Below are 18262 nucleotides of genomic sequence, written 5' to 3'. Positions count from 1 at the left end.
ACATAAAAGATCCTATGGTGTTATTTTGAAGAAGAGCAGGGGAGATATCCCTGATGTCATGGCCAATATTTATTCCTGAATCAAAATCACAAGAACAGATTACCTGAATGTTATCACATTGCTGTTTTGTGGGAGTTTGCTGTGTGCAAATTGGTTGCTGCATTCCCTATATTACAACAGTGGCTACACTTCGAAAGTACATCATTGGCTGTAAAGTGATTTGAGAGGTGCGGTGGTCATGAAAGGTGCTATATAAATGCAAGTCTATCTTTTTCTTTTAACAAGTGTATGGAACTCATGAACTTTTTCACTTAAGATTGAGATCATTCATTCAGCTATCTTTGCTGCTTTCTCACCTTTCCTTAGCCCCAATTCTCCATTTTTCTCTAGTTTCTAGTCCATGCGATGGACCTCCTGTTCTTTAGATCCCAATGTAGCTAACATGTTAAATGATTCCCTCCTTTTTCAGCCCCATTGTTTACAGGAATGCCTTTATCCACTTAAACTCCATACTCTGGAATTCCCTTCCTTAAATCCTCCAACTCTGCACCTCCCTGTCCGCATTTAAGAACTTCCTTAAATCCACCTATTTGACCAAGCTTTTAGTTAACCCTCCTAATATTTCTTTTTGCTTAGTATCTTTATTTTCCTTGTGTCTCTGTGAAGAGCCTAGTTAGGGATGTTTTTAAAAGGTGCTATATAAATGCTAATTGAAATTCCTTGAAGTTTGTTTGGATTCCATTCCACATCAATTATTTGAACCTCTTGATATTTCATAATTGTACCTTTTAATAATTGTACCAGGAAATCTCTCCCCTTCAGTAGCTTAAGGCTCTAAGGCAACCAAATTCACTGATCTAAACAATTTTTGTCTTCAGTCTGTTCCTATCATAAGTACTGTTTTTGTTCATACTGTAGAATTGTTCCCTGGTATCATTACAAGGATCAAAAAGCTTTATAAGTATCCTTTACTCATCATGCTTCTAACAGAACTCTACAGGAACCATTAATATTTAATGACTACTGTCAGTCTTTCCTGTAAATATTGAATTAATATACAATGTCACTTTAGTACATTTTCTGAAGACTTTGTGTGGTTAAAGGGTGCCGGAGTTCATTTAAATGTAGTTTTCCTGGCGAATATGTTCACTGTGTATCGTGCTTAGACTTATTACAAGTTTTTTTTTGGACATAAATGTAATTTTTGCCTTTCTCATGTGTCTTTTGCTTCACTTTTCTTGAAGTCATGGACGCATGCAGTTGTACACCTGTTGGCTGCTGTGCAGTTGATTGCCATTTAGACAACAAATGTCAGCCGGTTACTTAACCATTGTGTGGTGGGGGGCATTGTGGCTGATTCTGTTCTTCCCTGGCATCTGTAAATGCACATTTTCTAGTGACTATGAATGGATGGTAATTGGAAACTGAAATCCTGGCTGATTTTTTTCTTTTTTTTCCCCACCCATGCCTAGCCCACATCAGTGAGACCAATTGTAGGCCATCTAAAATATCACCCCCACTGAAATTAGCTAACTCATTATAGGCCAAAAAACACAGTCTTCATCTGCACAGCTCACTTGCATTGTGGACTGTGCAGTTACACACTCTGAGCTATAAGGGTGTCTGGTGAGAAATTCTTTTTGTTTTCTCTCTCTCATTTTCATCCATGATGAATATTGCAGAAATGTTTATTGAGGCTCTTGTGGTCTGTATGGGATATTCTTTCAGGCTGCACTGGATACCTTGCTTGGTTCTGTCTTCAGTCACCAGTTCATTTCTTCCTCTCATTTCTATTGCCCACAGGTAAACCTGCGCCTTATTTTAGTTAGTGGGAAGACACAGGAGTTTGTGTTTTCACCAAATGCTTCTGCTGCGGATATTGCCAAACATGTCTATGAAAACTGGCCCATGGGTAAGTGTCCTCAATATTCCACAGGATATTTGTGTTAGTAGCTGTACTAGATTTCTAGGGGTAACACAAGAGTGCTGATTCTAACTTGGGATGAAATGCCGAACCATGGGAGCAAAGCTAGAGCAGTGCATGATTTATTGCCTTGATATAATCCTTCAGTATCGTTTTTATATGTACAATTTTTTGTGGTTTAGGAACAATTCTGTTTTTATACCAATAATTTCAATTTAAATGAAATCAATGCTGAAAGCCTAGAATACCACCAATGTTGACGGGAGGGGAGGTAGAAAAAATCAAATGCTAGTTTGGTGACAGCACATTGGGCTTGACAAGCTTATAAGAAAAGGGGAAGACTGAGCAGGTTAAGGAATTCCATAATTTTGAAATCCTAAAGAAGGGTGAGTTAGAGAGGGAGGTGGTGCATGAGTCATTAATTGAGTATAAATGAAATGAGGATGAAAATGTAGATTGGTGTATTTTGAGCCTGGGAGGCAGAAGATGAGACATTTGAGAAGCACTGAATGTAGTAATCAATGTCTTTGTGTCAGGATCACACTGAAGGATTAACGGCTTTGATATCCTTGCTACAGATTTATCATAAAATACTAAAAATTCTGTTCTATTTTTTGTAATAGTTTAACACTCCCTTTCTTCAGTTGGACTATGAAGTGTAAATCAATGGGTTCTACTAATAATGCTGCTCAGTTATCTTGGTGCCAAGGAAAAAAAACGGGATCAGGCATGTTCACATTACTGATTGACCAGCCAGCTTGGCTTACTGAGAGAAGCTAGAGAGGTAGACCTGTCACTGGATACTGGGATTTTTCACCATTATAATTCTACAAGGCAACAGGTGGAGTGGTCCTTGTTGGATAAACAATGGAAGGCTTACCCCAGTGTTCTCTGCTGGCAAACTGCAGTTTTAGTTGGTTGGACATATATTCCCGTGCAGAATTGGGGTGGGGTTTGCTAAACTGTGACTCTTGTCAGTTTGCATTTAAGCTCTTTGAATTTGGTTAAATGGGGCTTGTCTCTTCAGAGAGTATGTGTAGCCCATTTCAGGGAAACAAAAACTCTACATCTGTGGATTTCTTAGTAGCCTACAATCTTGAGCGTAGTGATGGATTTTGCAGGTCAGGTGTTGCAGGCATTCGAGTCAAAAAAAAATCATTGTATTGGAGAGAAACTGATTTCGGAATAGAAATTTTTTATAAAAGGGTTGGCATGTTAAGAATGTTCACAGAACGGAGGTCATAGCACAAGCCCGAGTTAGCCTATAAGGAGATGAGCACACAGATCAAGTAGGAAATGATCAGCTCTGTGCCACTGAGTATGCTCCATTTTATATTTTTACACTTGTTACAAATCCTAATCTCTCAAGTAGCAGTCAACCACTCCAATTTGATAACTGCCAAGATCACCCAGAGCTATTTACCTATTAATAGAAGTTGGGTTTCCAGGGGTTTAAAAAAAAACAGGGTTATTCATGTTGAGTTGATTCTTAATGTACCACTATCTATCATGCCCATCATTGGGAGGGGAGGTAAAACCATTCTTCATGTGTGAAGTGTACAGTGTGTTTCATCAGGTGGTTCGGGGGGGGGGGGGAACAGCCAAACCCAATTTTCAGTCCTACCTTTTAATCAATATGCTTAATACCAGGGTTCATTGCTTAATCATCAGGAAGTAATCAAACCGTGGGACCTTCTGGTATCCATGGCTCAGAATTGTACAGGATAATGCAGTTTCATCTGAGGAGTCCTATCATAAAAATTTTAAGCATATTTCTCTGTTGTCTTTCTATTCCCCCCCCCCCCCCCCCCACCCCCCACCCAATTGTTGACTACCACACTCTCTTTTTTCCATCTGTATCTACACTAAAAATTAAGATATTCCTCCTCCAACTGAGTTGTTTTATTTCTTTTCCGATTTTCTGTTCTCCTGTCATGAAAGTTTGACTCGTACTGCGATATGGTTCCAGTGGCACAGCCACGCTTCCCGTTCAGAAGCTGAAGATGCAACTTAGATTTGTGGAGAACTTTTATGTGCTTGCCCTGATTTTTATTTCAAGTAATTTTTTAGATTTTGTGGCTATTTCCGTTTTGAAATGGCACTGCCCTCCAGTAAAAGTGTTGGATGCGATGCTATATTCAGTAAACATACTTTAAAATTAGACTCCAAAACGGTTGTCTGTTTTGTAGTTGATGGTAAAATTTTGTTATCCTTACAGACTGGGATGAAGAACAGGTCAGTAGTCCCAACATTCTTCGGCTCATTTACCAAGGAAGATTCTTACATGGAAATGTCACCTTGGGGGGTAAGCTGCAAACTTTGTGTGACTTTCTTTTGTAATTTAAAAGATTGTGTGAAGATTTGGCAGTGTTGCTCCTGCATTCTGTGATTTTAAATGGAAATCTGAAATATAAAATTGCTGGAAGGTCTCAGATTATCAGTATCTGAAAGGAAAAGATAGGTGAACATTTTCTCTGCTGAATGTTTACAGTGTATTCTCTTTTTATGTAAATAAGAATACAAGTCATTCAGCACCTTGAGCTTTCAGTTAGATCATGGCTGATCCGTACCTCAATTTCTTTACCTGCCTTTATTACATATCCCTTGATACCCTTGCCTAACCAATCTATCATTCTTTGTCTTGAAAGTTTCAGTTGACCCAACATCCACAGTCTTTTTGGGGAGAGCATACCAGATCTCTGCTATCCTTTGTGTGAAGAAATGCTTTTTGATTTCACTCTTGAATAGCTTGATTCTAATTTTAAGATTATGTCCCATTTTTCAATACCAGATTCAATTGAGGCCTTCAAATAGAATTGGATAATTATCTGAAGAGAAAACATTTGCAGGGCCAAGGGGGAAAAGGCAGGGGAGTAGGTCTCGGTGAGTTGTTCTTTCAGAGAGCCAGCACAGACATGACAGGCCAAATGGCTATTCTGGCTTTTTTTCACTACAGGAAATAGTTTCTCTGTATCTACCTTACAAAATCCTTTATCATTTTAAGCACCACAATTAGATCAGCCCTCGATACTTTAGACTCCAGGGAATACAAGCCAAGTGTGTATGCAAATAATTTATCCCTTTAAGCCCAGGTATCATTCGGGTGAATTTGTGCTGTGCCCACTCCAAGGCCAATTCAAGGCTCTGTACAATTGAAGCATAACTTCCTCCCCTTTTGTATTTCAGCCCTCTTGAGGTAATGACCAACATTATATTAACAGTTCTGATTGCTTTTTGTCTACTAGCTTTTAGTGATTTGTGTACAGACATCCAAACCTTTGCTTCTCCACAGTTCCTAGTTTCTCACCACAAAAATACTCAATCCAAGAAAGACAAAAAATCAAAGTGGATGACCTCACCCATACCCACATTGAACTCCATTTCCCACAGTTTCACCCATTCATTTTATCTGCTTATGTCCCTTTGTAACTTCCTGCTCCCATCTGCACAACTTCAATATACTACTCTCTTCCTTCATCCAAAGCATTGATTAAAAATGGTGAAAATCTGAGGCCCCAGTACAGATCCCTGGGGGCACCACTTGCCACATCTGCCAGTCAGACTACATGTTACATTCCAGAAAGCCAGTTGAAGGATAGTTCTGGAGCCAACCTTGACTCAGTCTAACATTTATATACAGAGTGAAACTTTACAAGCATACACCTCCTAACTCACTATCAGTTTTGGTGTCACTGTATAGGTGCTCAAGTGAAACCCAATTAATGCCCTCCACCTGCATATAATGAAACAGGATTGATATACAATTAGCATACATATACTTTATCCTACTGTCTCCTACCTCCCAACCTATATTGCAAGATTGCCTCCAATTCTGTGCACATCTGGTATAACATCTGTCTTGCTAATGTATTCTGAAAGCATTTGTCCCTTCTTTGACAGCTCTGAAGCTTCCTCCTGGAAGGATGACAGTGATGCACTTGGTTGCTAGAGAGACATTGCCAGAACCCAATTCCCAAGGTAACGTTGGGTTACATAATGTGTACTCAGAAGTTGAAGTTATTGAAGCGTTTCCATACTTCTGTTCCTTCCCACTTTTTTTACTACAGGAGAATACCAATTAAATTTAAAAAGAATAGTGTAAAACTTTTTGCTTTTTCAATTTTTATTCACTACCCCTTGAAAGCAGTAACTCTTGCTGAGGTATGATTCCAGCGTGCCAACAGCAGTTGTCTGGTACATCACTTAAATAATCATTCTGTACATGTGAAGCTTGTCTACAAGCTTCACAGGTTGTTAACCATGGAGGGTATTGCACGGAAGTTGTAATCTGCCCTTGCTTAATGTCCACATTTGTGCCCTTACCGAAGTCATCTTTGGATAACAGGCATAGAAATCTTGACTGCATGCTTATGTCAGTTGTAGCTGTTATCAATTACTTTGGCATGGATGAGAGTTTGAACCTGGAACTTCCTGGTTCTGACTGGCTCAGGGCCGCACCAGGCATTTACCAACTAAGCCCCCAGGAAACTCTCGCTTTTTGTAAAGGTCATTAACTTGCACACACGGCATCCATGTTGTGGGTTGAGGGGGCCAGTGTTCTTTGAGGAGGGGCAGTTATTATCTGGTCAGTTTGCCGCCTTCAAGTACCACAGCAGGATTTGAGGGTGGTGTATATTAGATGACTGTTTTGCTATTCCTAACTTTCTTACAGCTGCAGTCAAGGCGGAATAAAAATTTCAAGTATTGGTTCTTACAATTTACCATAATGTAGCGAGAATGTTGAAATTGACCTGCCTCTGTGTGCCTACAAATGCAGGACCTTTTCCTCCCCTATTTAAAAATATATCCAAAAGTATGATAGACAGTAGTATTTAGCAAAGGCAAATTCAATTTGGCTACTAGTCTTGATGATCTTCTGAATGTGTGTATTGAAATGACTCTCTTGCTTTGGTCAAGATAGTTAATTAAAAAAAAAGCCATTTTTTCCTGCAACATTGTTTCTTTTTTTCTCTTCCCTCCTTTCTCACTCCTACCTCCATATTCCCCAAAATCTAGGTTTAATTCTGCTTTTCATTTGCTGAAGTTAATAGTGATCTATTCATATCAGAGTAGTATCATGATGTCAGCACAGATTAGATTTCTGGAACCATCAGATCTCTGTGGCTCACTGTACCTGGCATTTACCCAGTGTGCTCTGGGGTTGGGGGTGTGTGTGGTGGTGGAGAAAGTGGGCTAAGGAAGCTTTTAATGTCCTTGTATAAGCTTGGCAAAGGATTATCTGGCCAAAAAGTTATTGGAATAGCTGAAAATGTAGCCTAATGGAAAAGATGGAGCTAAAACATTAGTTTTCTTTAATGGCTACGAAACTACTTTTCAGTTTTGCTGCAGTTGTTTTTTTTGCTCTGCTTTTTTTGGTCCAGGTCAAAGAAATCGGGAGAAGACTGGAGAGAGCAATTGCTGTATGATCTTGTGAGAACTGCTTGCCTTGTACAGTGCAGCTGCAAATCAAAAGAAGACTTTTTTTTTAAAGGAACTCGTAAGAATTATCCCAGAGTCTTCCCATTCAAGAGATTGGTATACAGCTGACTGATTACAAGTTGTTGCTTATTAACTTAAAGTATTTCTCATCAATCCATAGAATTCTACTGTGACATTTATTATATTAAGCATTTATATTCTGCCCAGGCTGAACTGCCTGGGCAGAACTTTAGATATTCACATCTGTACAAAGCAAAGGGGATGGTCCTGCTATGGAGAAGCAGCTGTTACATTGGAACGAAATCTCTCCATTGTGATATTTATTTTTTCTAATTAACTTTTTCTCAACTATGGTTTTGATTTCTCCAATTTTCTTCCCTTCCATCCTGTAAGTATTACCTCTTTGTTGGATACAGCTCCATATGTGTCTGCCACTCTCTGGTGCCTTGTCCAAGTGACTCTTATTTAGTGTCGGGGCCTACACATAACTATCATTGGGCTATTTGACCACTGGGGCATCACACCGCTGAACCTGATCCTTTTCTCACCCGATGTCTGATCATACACTTTACAGCAAAAATCACTTAAGTAATGATCAGTAGAAGTAACATTGGCTGCCAATTTTTTTTCCCTCCTTGATTCAGGGCACTGAGGCCATTTATGAACCCCTTTTGCTGCTTTTATGGTCTGTACTTGAGTTTAATTGTTAGATATTATCATAGCCTTTTTAAGGAGGGGGAGATTTAGTTTTCTGCAACAGTCACCTTCGTTGGAGAATATGGGACACCCTTGCTATCCAGTTTAGCTGTGGTGAAAATGTCCTTCAGACATTGCACCTATTGCAGCATGTGCTTTTGCAATAGGTCCTTTTTAAAAGAAAAAAGATTTAATGTTAGCACTATAGGGTAACATCCAGCCTTTGTATTAATAACCTGACACAATGGAGGAGGAGTTTGTAATTTGGAATCTGTCTGCCTATCATGTGAAGACTCTTCAGAATGTTTTGTGTGAAGTTTTGTCAGTGAGGGCCAAGAAATGTTATTTCCTGGTTTACAGTTTGCATGTCTGAAGTTGTTCCAAAAACTGCTGTTCTTTCAGTAGAATGAAACTGCTGCTATTTTGACTGTCAAAGATTTGTCCTTTCCTCTCCTGTGCAACACTTTAGATTGGAAGCTTGAATGGGTTTGACTCTGCATCAGATATATACAGATATACTCCAGATATATTGCTTGAGCGATCTTGCTGCAGGCTCTTAATACATTTATTTACTGTCTACTTAAGATTGAAGGAAATTGTCATTTACTCACATTTCAAAGTATTGTAGTAATCCTGAATATTGACTTAGCCTGATCCTTGCTACTGGGGAACAGAAACCCAATTTTGTGTAACCTGCACCATACAAGCAGGAGTATGTCATTCAGACTCTCTTCTGTTCTGCTATTCAATTAGATTGTGGCTGATCTGTACCTCAAGTCCATTTACATGCCCTTAATATCTTTACCTAACAAAAATCTATCACTCATTCTTGAAAATTTCAGCACCCACAGCCTTTTGGGGAAAGGATTCCAGATTTCCACTACGTTTTGTGGAAGAAGTGCTTCCATATTTTAAATGGCCTAACTCTAATTTTAAGATTATGCCTACTTATTCTGGATAGCACCTTCAAAGGAAATTGCTTGTTTGTATCTACCTTATTAAATTTCCATCTTTTTAAACAACTTGATTAGATCACCCCTCAACCTTCAAACTCATAGGAATAAACACCAAGTTTACGCAATCTGGTGTCATAATTTAATCCTTTGAACCCTGGTATCATTCTGGTGAATCTGTGCTTCCAAGAGCATAATATCTTCCCCGTGGTTCAGTGCCCAAAACAGTACTCCAGATGGGGTCTGACCAAGGCTCCATATGACTGAAGCATAACATCCTCACTTTCTAATTCCAGCCCTATTGAGAAAAAGGCCAACATTCCATTCACCTTTCTGTATCTGCGCACTAGCTTTTATCTTGTACATGGACAAAAATTCCATTGCTGCTCGTATTGCGCTCCACTTGCCATAGTTTTGCCCACTTACTTAGTATGTCTATGTCCCTTTGTAACTTCCTCCTCCCATCCACACAACTTATTGTGTCTCCTAATTTAATACCTCCAACAAACCATTCATCTGCAAAGGAAGAAAACAGAAGTAGATAGTGGTGCATTTGGACTTCTAGTGAACATTCATTATCTGGAATTGTGTACAATGTACTGAAGTTCTCTCCCATCCTTACTACTGTTAGATTTTTACAGGTGTGCCTGCTATTCAGTAGAGGGCTATAAAATGAAATCCCCACAACAACCACCAAGTTCCAAGCCACATGCCATCCTGACTTGCAAATTTATCGCCATCCCTTCTTCGTCACTGGGTCAAAATCCTGGAAAACACTCCCTACAATTGCACTGTGGGAGTACCTTCACCACATGGACTCCAGCAGTTCAAGAAGGTAGCTTGCCATCACCTTTAAAGGGCAGTAGGAGTGGGCAATAAATGCTGACCCTGTCAATGACACCCACATAATGAATGAATGAATCAAAGCAAAATATCTACAATATTGCACCTTTTGCAAAAGTTCCATTCTTAATAGAGAAAAACCATGTTTGTGGAATGAAGAAATGAAACTGTGCAGAACAAACTGTCTCATGGGCGGCGCAGTGGTTAGCACCGCAGCCTCAGCTTCAGCGACCCAGGTTTGGTTCTGGGTACTGCCTGTGACCGCGTGGGTTTTCGCCGGGTGCTCTGGTTTCCTCCCACAGCCAAAGACTTGCAGGTTGATAGGTAAATTGGCCATTGTAAATTGCCCTAGTGTAGATAGGTGATAGGAGAATTGAGGGAAGGTGGGGATGTGGTAGGGGACATGGGATTAATGTAGGATTAGTATAACTGGGTGGTTGATGGTCGGCACAGACTCGTTGGGCCGAAGGGCCTGTTTCAGTGCTGTATCTCTCTGACTCTTAGCTGCCCAAGAAAAGCTGCATTTGTGTAACAAACAGGTGACATATTTACATGTCTATAAACAGGTAATCCATTTTGACATTAAAAAAAAAAGAGTACTGTATGTTTTGGGGACGTGATTTAAATTGTGTGCTTGTGTTTGTATGTTATGGGAAAACTACCTAAAGTTTATCCTGCTGATGCTGAGTTGCAATCCTTGCTATCCTGACTCTAAATTAAAAATTCCACCAGCGGTTTTCTTGGTAAATTTGATCATGAAATACATCTGGGGATTGGATATGATGGAAGTGATTATCTTGTGAGTGATTTTGTTATTGATGTCACTAATTGTAGGAGTGGTCAGATAGGATCCTTATTTCCCACTTCCTTCCCTTCTACATCCTGCCATCCACACAATGAAATAGTTGCTTTGATTTTAATTTGAATCTAAATCCATAGGGTTTTTTCACTTTTGGCTTCAGGAGTGATATGATGAAAGCAATAATATTTACTGTCAGTCTTAAGGGTATATTTACGCTACAAATGTAGTGTCTGTAAGAAACAGTTTCACTTTATTATAGAGTAAATGTAGCTTAAATCCTGAGTCTGAGCCTGACTTGACATTAAAGTGTTAAATTCTCTGGAATACTTGCTACAGAGTTGGTTTAGACCTCAACTCCACATCTATAATGTCATCTGTTTGAAGTAGAAACTGCTCCACACCAACACTAAATTTAAAGTGGAAATGCACCCTGTTGAGTGGCTGTCCTACCCTTTATAGTGGAATTTTCTTTGACTAAAAGTGATTACATGTATTCAACAAAAAAATAATGGGTCACCTTGATGCTGAAGTAAAGTTTCCATCTGAGTTATAAAGATAGGATAGATAGTTTGTGGTTTTATCCCTTGTCTGTATTGAGTTCGCAGTTCTTGCCTTGGGTAATAGAAATGATGCAATTGATAATGGCACCTATTGAGGTTAGGGAAGGGGAAATCAGCTGGCTTCTCACCCCGATCTTTCTATGCTGCATGAGGATAGGATTCTGATGTCCTTCACAATTCTAATGGGACCATTCATCCGACTCTATCATTTCTTAAACTGAAAACTGCAGATGTTGGAAATTTGAAATAATATGCTGAAATACACAGCAGCTCCATCAGATTCTGTGAAGAGAACACAAATTGATGTTTTGGTTGTGTAACCTTGCTGCAACTGGACTTATTGATCTTTGTATATTCATTGCTTTATTAATTTCAGGATTGTTTGTTCAGCATTCTTCTGTTTGACCCTCAAAATGGACTTTGTTGATCCAGTTACATCTCGGCCGTGGCTTTTTAAAAAGAAGCTGCTCTCCAAGTGGCCGCCTTAATGTAACACATTCACCGCAGAAGCAATGAATAAATGGGAAACGACCTGTAAGAAACTAATGGCTGCAATTCTGAGCATGTTTTTGCAGCAAAATCTTGAAGGAATTGAAATGCTGAAGCTTTTTCAGTATTCTGTGATTCAAAATGCAAAAGGACTTTAGGGGAATGAATTATTGTATAATAATCTAAATCATGAATAATGTATTGCTTTTAATAATTGTATGATCTAATTTAACAATTATGTTAACACATTTACTTCTGTAGATGGGTTGGATATGTCTGCTTTTAAAAAATCTTGTTCAAAAAGTTTGGAATTTGCTTAAATGTATAAAAGCTTTAAAAAATATATAACCAGTATAAAACTCAGTGAAGAGTCTCTGAATTGTTTGCATGACATTCTACACTGATAAACTCCAGAAGCTTCTGGCTTCTGGCTTCAGTCATGCTACTGAGATGAGCTTACACATGGATTGATTCACTTACTTTTTTCCTTTTCTTTTCAGCCTTACAAATGATAATTTGGTAGTGAGCTCCACAAGTTCTAAGATCGCAATGTCATCAAAGCTGAGGGTAAACTGTCCTCACTCATGTCCATATATGCCATTTACAGTTTAATGGGAGTACAAGGCCGTAAGTTGTAATGCCTCAAATGTGATCAACTAACATCAACACATCACACAGGACCTATGTGGTCTGTATGACTCAGCTTCTTATTGCCTTAATTAGCTCATGGAAGTTTGTTTGTATAATCTATTTAGGAGTAGTGTCATGCATAGGAATAATGCCCTTGAGGATTGAGATGAAAAATCAAATTAAATTCATTCCAAGTTAAAAAGAAATGTTAAAGAAACTGGAATTTTATTCTTTGGAAAAGACCCAATTTAAAATTTTGGGGATTATGAAGGGACATAGTATTCACTGGTGAAAGGTTCAAGTAGTGGGGGTGCCAGCCTTAAAAAAAAAAAAAAATCTTAGTTAAAAAACCAAGTTAAGCAGTTGTTGCCTCAAAGTGAGGGAGATTTAGAATGTTACCAGAAAAAAGTTATTGAAGCAAATAGTACTAATGGATAATAAAGAAAATCTCAAAAAAGATTAATAAGTCAGGAAACTGACTGGATACTTCCAAGGATCTTGAAAGAAATGCAAGAAGCAACAGTGGAAGCCTGATCATTATCCAAGCTTCTATTGTAAGATGGTGTGCACTGGAAGTGGCCAATGCAATACCTATTTTCAAAAATTGAGTTAGAGATAACTTGGGTAGTTGCAAGCCAGGCAGTTTAACATCTGCTATGGCAAATTTTGTAATCTTTAATAAAAGATGAAATTACTCAATCTAGAGGGAAAAAAATGATTACAGCAGCTAATACCAATTACAGAAGAAAGATTATGCTTGTTACACCTGACTTCTTTGAGGAGGTAATGGGTATAGGGAAAACTGCTGTAGATGTGTGCATTGACCTAGTATTTGAATATAAAACTAGGGGTTTACAGAGACATGGAGGCTGTGGGATGCAGTACTGGAGTTTGTCATTGTAGCAGAGGCTATGCTAACATTTGAGAATAGTTTAGATAGGTGTTTGAAAGAAAAGTTAAAGGGATATGGGGAAAAGGCTGCTCTTGAGAGTAAACACTGACAGTTGGGTTGAATGGCCTGGTTCAGTGTTGCAGATTCTATTTATTTTTTCATGGGATGTGGGCATTGCTGGCAAAGCCAGCATTTGTTGCCGATCCCAAATTGCCCTTGAACTGAGTCGTGTGCTAGGTCATTTCAGAGGGCAGTTAAGAGTCAACCACATTGCTGTGAGTCTGGAGTCGCATGTAGTCCAGACCAGGTAAGGACAGCAGATTTCCTTCCCTAAAGGACGTTAGTGAACCAGATGGCTTACTAAAGACCACAAAACTGCAGGTGCTGGAAATTGAATAAAAGTAAAGTGTTGAAGATACCCAGCAGGTCAGTATCCGGGAAGAGAACAAACTAGCATTTCTGATGCAGGGAATACACCCAAAATGTTAACATGGCTGATCTCTTTGCAGTTGGTAACTGAAAAAAGATGAATAGCATTTTAAAATATGGTGTTTTTTGAACCATTTGTCTTTCAGCTACTCAAAGCTGCAACTAAGAAAGCAAAAATAACGCCAGGTTACTCTGTCCCTGTTTCAGTATCCAACCTGACCATATATCTGTCCTTTCCCCTGCACTACCCACCCACCCACCCCCCCGCCCCCCAACTTCATAAACTCATCTCCCCTATGGAATAGAGGGTTGGTACAACTTTCTTTTGCCTGATTCAACCGTGTTGAAGCTGCTGCCCCTGTTGCCTGTTCCATTCAAATTGAGGTACGGAGTGTGAAATATTCCATAAGATTCTTTCTATTAGTCATGCATTGGTTACAGGATGAATATACACAGGCTTAATGCTAGAGGCATAATGAGGGAGGTTGGAGGAAATCTTTTCATGCAGAGTTGTTCAAATATGGATTGTAGAATCTCTCATAGCTACTTAATGAGTGCATTAAATAAACATGCAGTGAAAGCTGGAAACTGTAGTAGATAGTTCTGGTTTAAACTCACCAGCACAGCCACAAGTGAATCTAGGCTGTACCTTTTCTATTTCTTTTATATGTTCCCAATAATGAGATACATAAAAGTGCACAATATTCCAGTTTTGGCCTAATTTAGGTCCTATACAAGTTCACCATTACCTCCTTTTCTATGTGTCTGAGTACGAAGTGCTGACTGTTTTTTATATCTGCATACCAAGGTCCATTAAGAACCTTATCATTTAAGGTATATTTTCTTTCCTTGCCTTTCTTTCAAATGTGTTGTATTGGTTCTGGTCTCAGTCAAAATGTTGTGGGTTCAAAGTTCCATGATAATATCTAGGCTGATTTAAGGGAATGCTGCATCGTTGGAGCTGGTATCTTTTGGAATGAGATGTTAAACTGAAGCCCCATCTGCCTGCTCTGATGGATGCGAAAGATTCCATGATACTAATCAAACATCAGGGAACTCTTCTGATGTCCTAACCAACATTGTGTCTTCCCTCAGCCAATGCCACCAATACACATGATCTTTTCTGGTGATTCTGGCCACACCAGGCAAGGAGATCCTGACCCAAGTAAGGTGGGGTAGAAAAAAGAAGCAATCTAAAACAAAATTTGCTTGGCTGCCATTTTCTGATATTCAGCCCCTCGGTTTATATTCACAACGTACAAATGAGGGGAACATGGCCTCTGCGCAAATCTTCCTAATTTTCTTCTATTTGGATATTTTACTCTGAAGTGGCTGGTGTGGGAAATGAAAAAAAAAAATCACTGGTCTGGCTGGGGCATAGTAGAGGGTGCTTTACTTCCAATCACACTGTTCTGTACATGAGCATGCTGCCACTGAAGCCCTGAAATGTGAAGAGTTCTACTTCCTAGTGGTAACTACCTTAATTTTTTTTTAAAAATCTAGCCCGATTCATTTGTGTTTCTCCAAGTACTTAGAAATGTTAGCCTGTATTATAGATTCTATAGTTTACCAGTAGTTAGAGAATTTCTCCATTAATCCGTCTCCAATTTTGAACATGGGTGTCATATTTGTCACTGCCACTAGAGGGCAAATGTGCAATCTTAACTTGAAATCTTGTTTGACGTTTAATTTTACACTAGCTATAAAATTTCTCTTCAGGATCTCCGATTATCATAGTGCTTACAGATCCATGGGGGTAAAAATTGGATAAGACTGGTAATCAGGCATGGGGATTGTTATGCACTATTAACCCACGCCCATTCTGAGCGATGCTGGCAACATGCAAACTTTGTGCTGCCTGCTAATTTAAATGATAATGGCATGTAGCCCAGTGCTAAGTGTGCTGTTGAGCAGTTGTACACCTCAGCAGGGGGCCCAAGTTTGTGCGAGGCTAGCATCACATAAAGCTAACCTGCCCTACTTAAAGCCAGCTTGCACCTCTTAAAGGTGAGATGCAATCTGGCTGTAACATGCTTGAAAGTGGTTAGGAAAGAGTTTGAGCAAGAAGAGTGCAAGTGGCGCAACAAACCAGAAAGCATCCTCTTCCCTCAAGGGGCCAGGAGACCCTCTGGACAAACCTGAAGGCAGTGGGAGAAGATAGCTGTTGCAGTCAATGCCAACAGTCGAGCTCCAAGGACCTGGATGCGTTGCTGCAAAATGTTCAATGACCTCACGCAAGTGGTCACGGTCAGTGAATATTCATCTTCAAATACCATATCCTGACAAATGAGGCACTAGCCTCACAGGCTGCTCCATTCACCATCCTCCTTTCACTCACCCACCAACAGTCTCCATCAAGCACAACACATACCAAATATTCATAGTTTCAGCTAACCCTCACACACTTAGCACTGCTGCAAGCCTCACACTCAGCTTGCATACATTGCCAGCTATTCAACTATGACAGGCACATCACTCAAATATGCTGCACCATGCTCACTGACGCACTGTCCTGTCTATGGCAGGACAAGATGGTGCATAATCAGAGGCAGAGGACCTAACTGGCAGGGTACAGACACAGCTGCATGCCCTCACCCTCATCGACGAGATGGTGTTTGCAATCATTGGTACGATCATGGCCAGTAGCGGGGCTGAAACCATTGAGGGTGATGGTATATTCCTACCAAATCCACCTTCTGTAGATCCTGTGCCCAGTTGAGGCTGAACCAGTGTTTTTTAAAAGTTCAAATAACTCCTTGCTTTTGTACTTTATATACTTCACATTTATCCAAGCTGAAATTCATTTGTCAAATATATGCCCACTCCGCAAGTTTATTGTTGTCTTGTAATGTGTTGCATGCCTCCTCAGTGTTGACTATCGCTCCCAATTTGGTGTCGTCTGCAATTTAGAAATTGTGTTTTTGATTCCAGATGAAGGGTCACTGACCTGAAACGTTAACTCTGCTTCTCTCTCCACAGATGCTGCCAGAATTGCTGAGTATTTCCAGCATTTCTTGTTTGTACTCCATTGCCCTTGTTTACTTTGTTACCTCTCCAAGGAATTCAATGAGGTTGGTCAAGTAATCCTTTCCCTTTTGAAATCGAATAAAGAGAAAATCTTCCTGTGCATGGAATTTATCCCTGGATCAGAAATATGCTTTGATCTGGTTGGTATGCATGTATGTGCAGTTAATTGTGCCAGGTAATTTCTGCAACGTGCACTATAACCTTGCAATGATTCGACAGCTTTTCAGAAACAAACCAGCATATTCTTTTTAAACCACTGAACAATAGATTCTAAGATGGGAGACAATGATCAAAACAACACAAGATACTTTACTGGCATATTATGATAAAACAAAATGAGGCATGACCCAAACCACATTATCGGCTGATGTGAAAATAGCCTTCTCTGTGCCCTTCCCTACCTTAAGTTTATTTCTAACTATGTGTACAAGGATGATATTGTACCCAGGATTCTCTGCCTTCCACTTCAACGCTACTGAAAATACCAGTAGAACAATTATGATTTAAATGGTCAGAGTCAGACAGGGAGAGAAAACACAAGTTAACGTGTGCTAGTGGTGGTATGGGAAGGGCAAGAGTAGTAAATAAAGCTCCAAAGTGGCAGCTCAGCAGGTCTCCAACAGATCTTAATATACACATTCTACCAACACATCTGTAGATCAAAAACAAATGAACTCCTGCAGTGATGTCCTGGAGCTGAGATGATTGACCTCCAACAACCACAACCATCTTCCTTTGTACTAGGTACGACTCCAACTAGCGGAGAGTTTTCCTCCTGATTTCCATTGATTCCAGTTTTGCTAGGGCTCCGGATTCAAGTCAAACACTGCCTTAATGTTAAGTGCAGTCCCTCTCACCTCACCTTTGAAGTTCAGCTCATTTGTCCATGTTTGAACCAAGGCTGTAATGAGGTCTGGAGCTGAGTAGCACTGGTGGAACCCAAACTGAGCGTCACTGAGCAGGTTATTGCTAAGCAAGTGCCACTTGATAGCACTGTCGACGACACCTTCCATCACTTTACTGATGAATGACAGTAGACTAATGGGGTGGTAATTGGCCGGGTTGGGTTTGTCCTGCTTTTCCATATTGTAGGGTAGATGCCAGTGTTGTAGCTGTACTGGAACAGCTTGGCTAAGGGCGCAGCACGTTCTGGAGCACGTCTTCAGTACTATTGCCGGAATATTGTTAGAGCCCATAGCCTTTGCAGTATCCAGTACCTTCAGTCATTACTAGATATCACACGGAGTGAATCAAATTGGTTGAAGACTGGCATCTGTCATGCTGGGAACTTCAGGAAGAGGCGGAAATGGATCATCAACTCGGCACTTCTGGCTGAAGATTGTTGCAAATGCTTCAGCCTTATCTTTCGCGCTGATGTGCTGGGCTCCCCCATCATTGAGGATAGGGATATTTGTGGAGCCACCTCCTCCAGTTCGTTGTTTAATTGTCCACCACCATTCGCGACTGGATGTGGCAGGACTGCAGAGCTTAGATCTGATCTGTTAGTTATGGGATCGCTTAGCTCTGTCTATCACATGCTGCTTACGCTGTTTGGCATGCAAGTAGTCCTGAGTTGTA

General features: G+C 39.9%; 1 protein-coding gene across 2 annotated transcripts in view; it reads left to right on the top strand.

Annotated features, from left to right (window-relative positions):
• Positions 1-12069, top strand: part of LOC137377619 (ubiquitin-like protein 3) — a 48321-nt gene extending 36252 nt beyond the window's left edge. The window contains exons 2-5 of one of the 2 annotated variants that reach the window (XM_068047460.1): positions 1804-1912; positions 4143-4229; positions 5825-5902; positions 11594-12069. In XM_068047460.1, the coding sequence (XP_067903561.1) occupies positions 1804-1912; positions 4143-4229; positions 5825-5902; positions 11594-11622 (303 nt within the window). In that variant the 3' untranslated portion in view covers positions 11623-12069. Of the gene's footprint in view, positions 1-1803; positions 1913-4142; positions 4230-5824; positions 5903-7305 lie in introns of both variants that reach the window. The other variant, XM_068047459.1, reaches the window with a different exon arrangement.
• The last annotated feature ends 6193 nt before the right edge of the window (positions 12070-18262 follow it).

This window comes from Heterodontus francisci, chromosome 15 (genome assembly GCF_036365525.1).
Source record: "Heterodontus francisci isolate sHetFra1 chromosome 15, sHetFra1.hap1, whole genome shotgun sequence".
NCBI lineage: Eukaryota > Metazoa > Chordata > Chondrichthyes > Heterodontiformes > Heterodontidae > Heterodontus > Heterodontus francisci.
The sequence above is the reverse complement of the archived record's forward strand: the minus strand, read 5'-3'. Positions and strand labels throughout refer to the sequence as shown.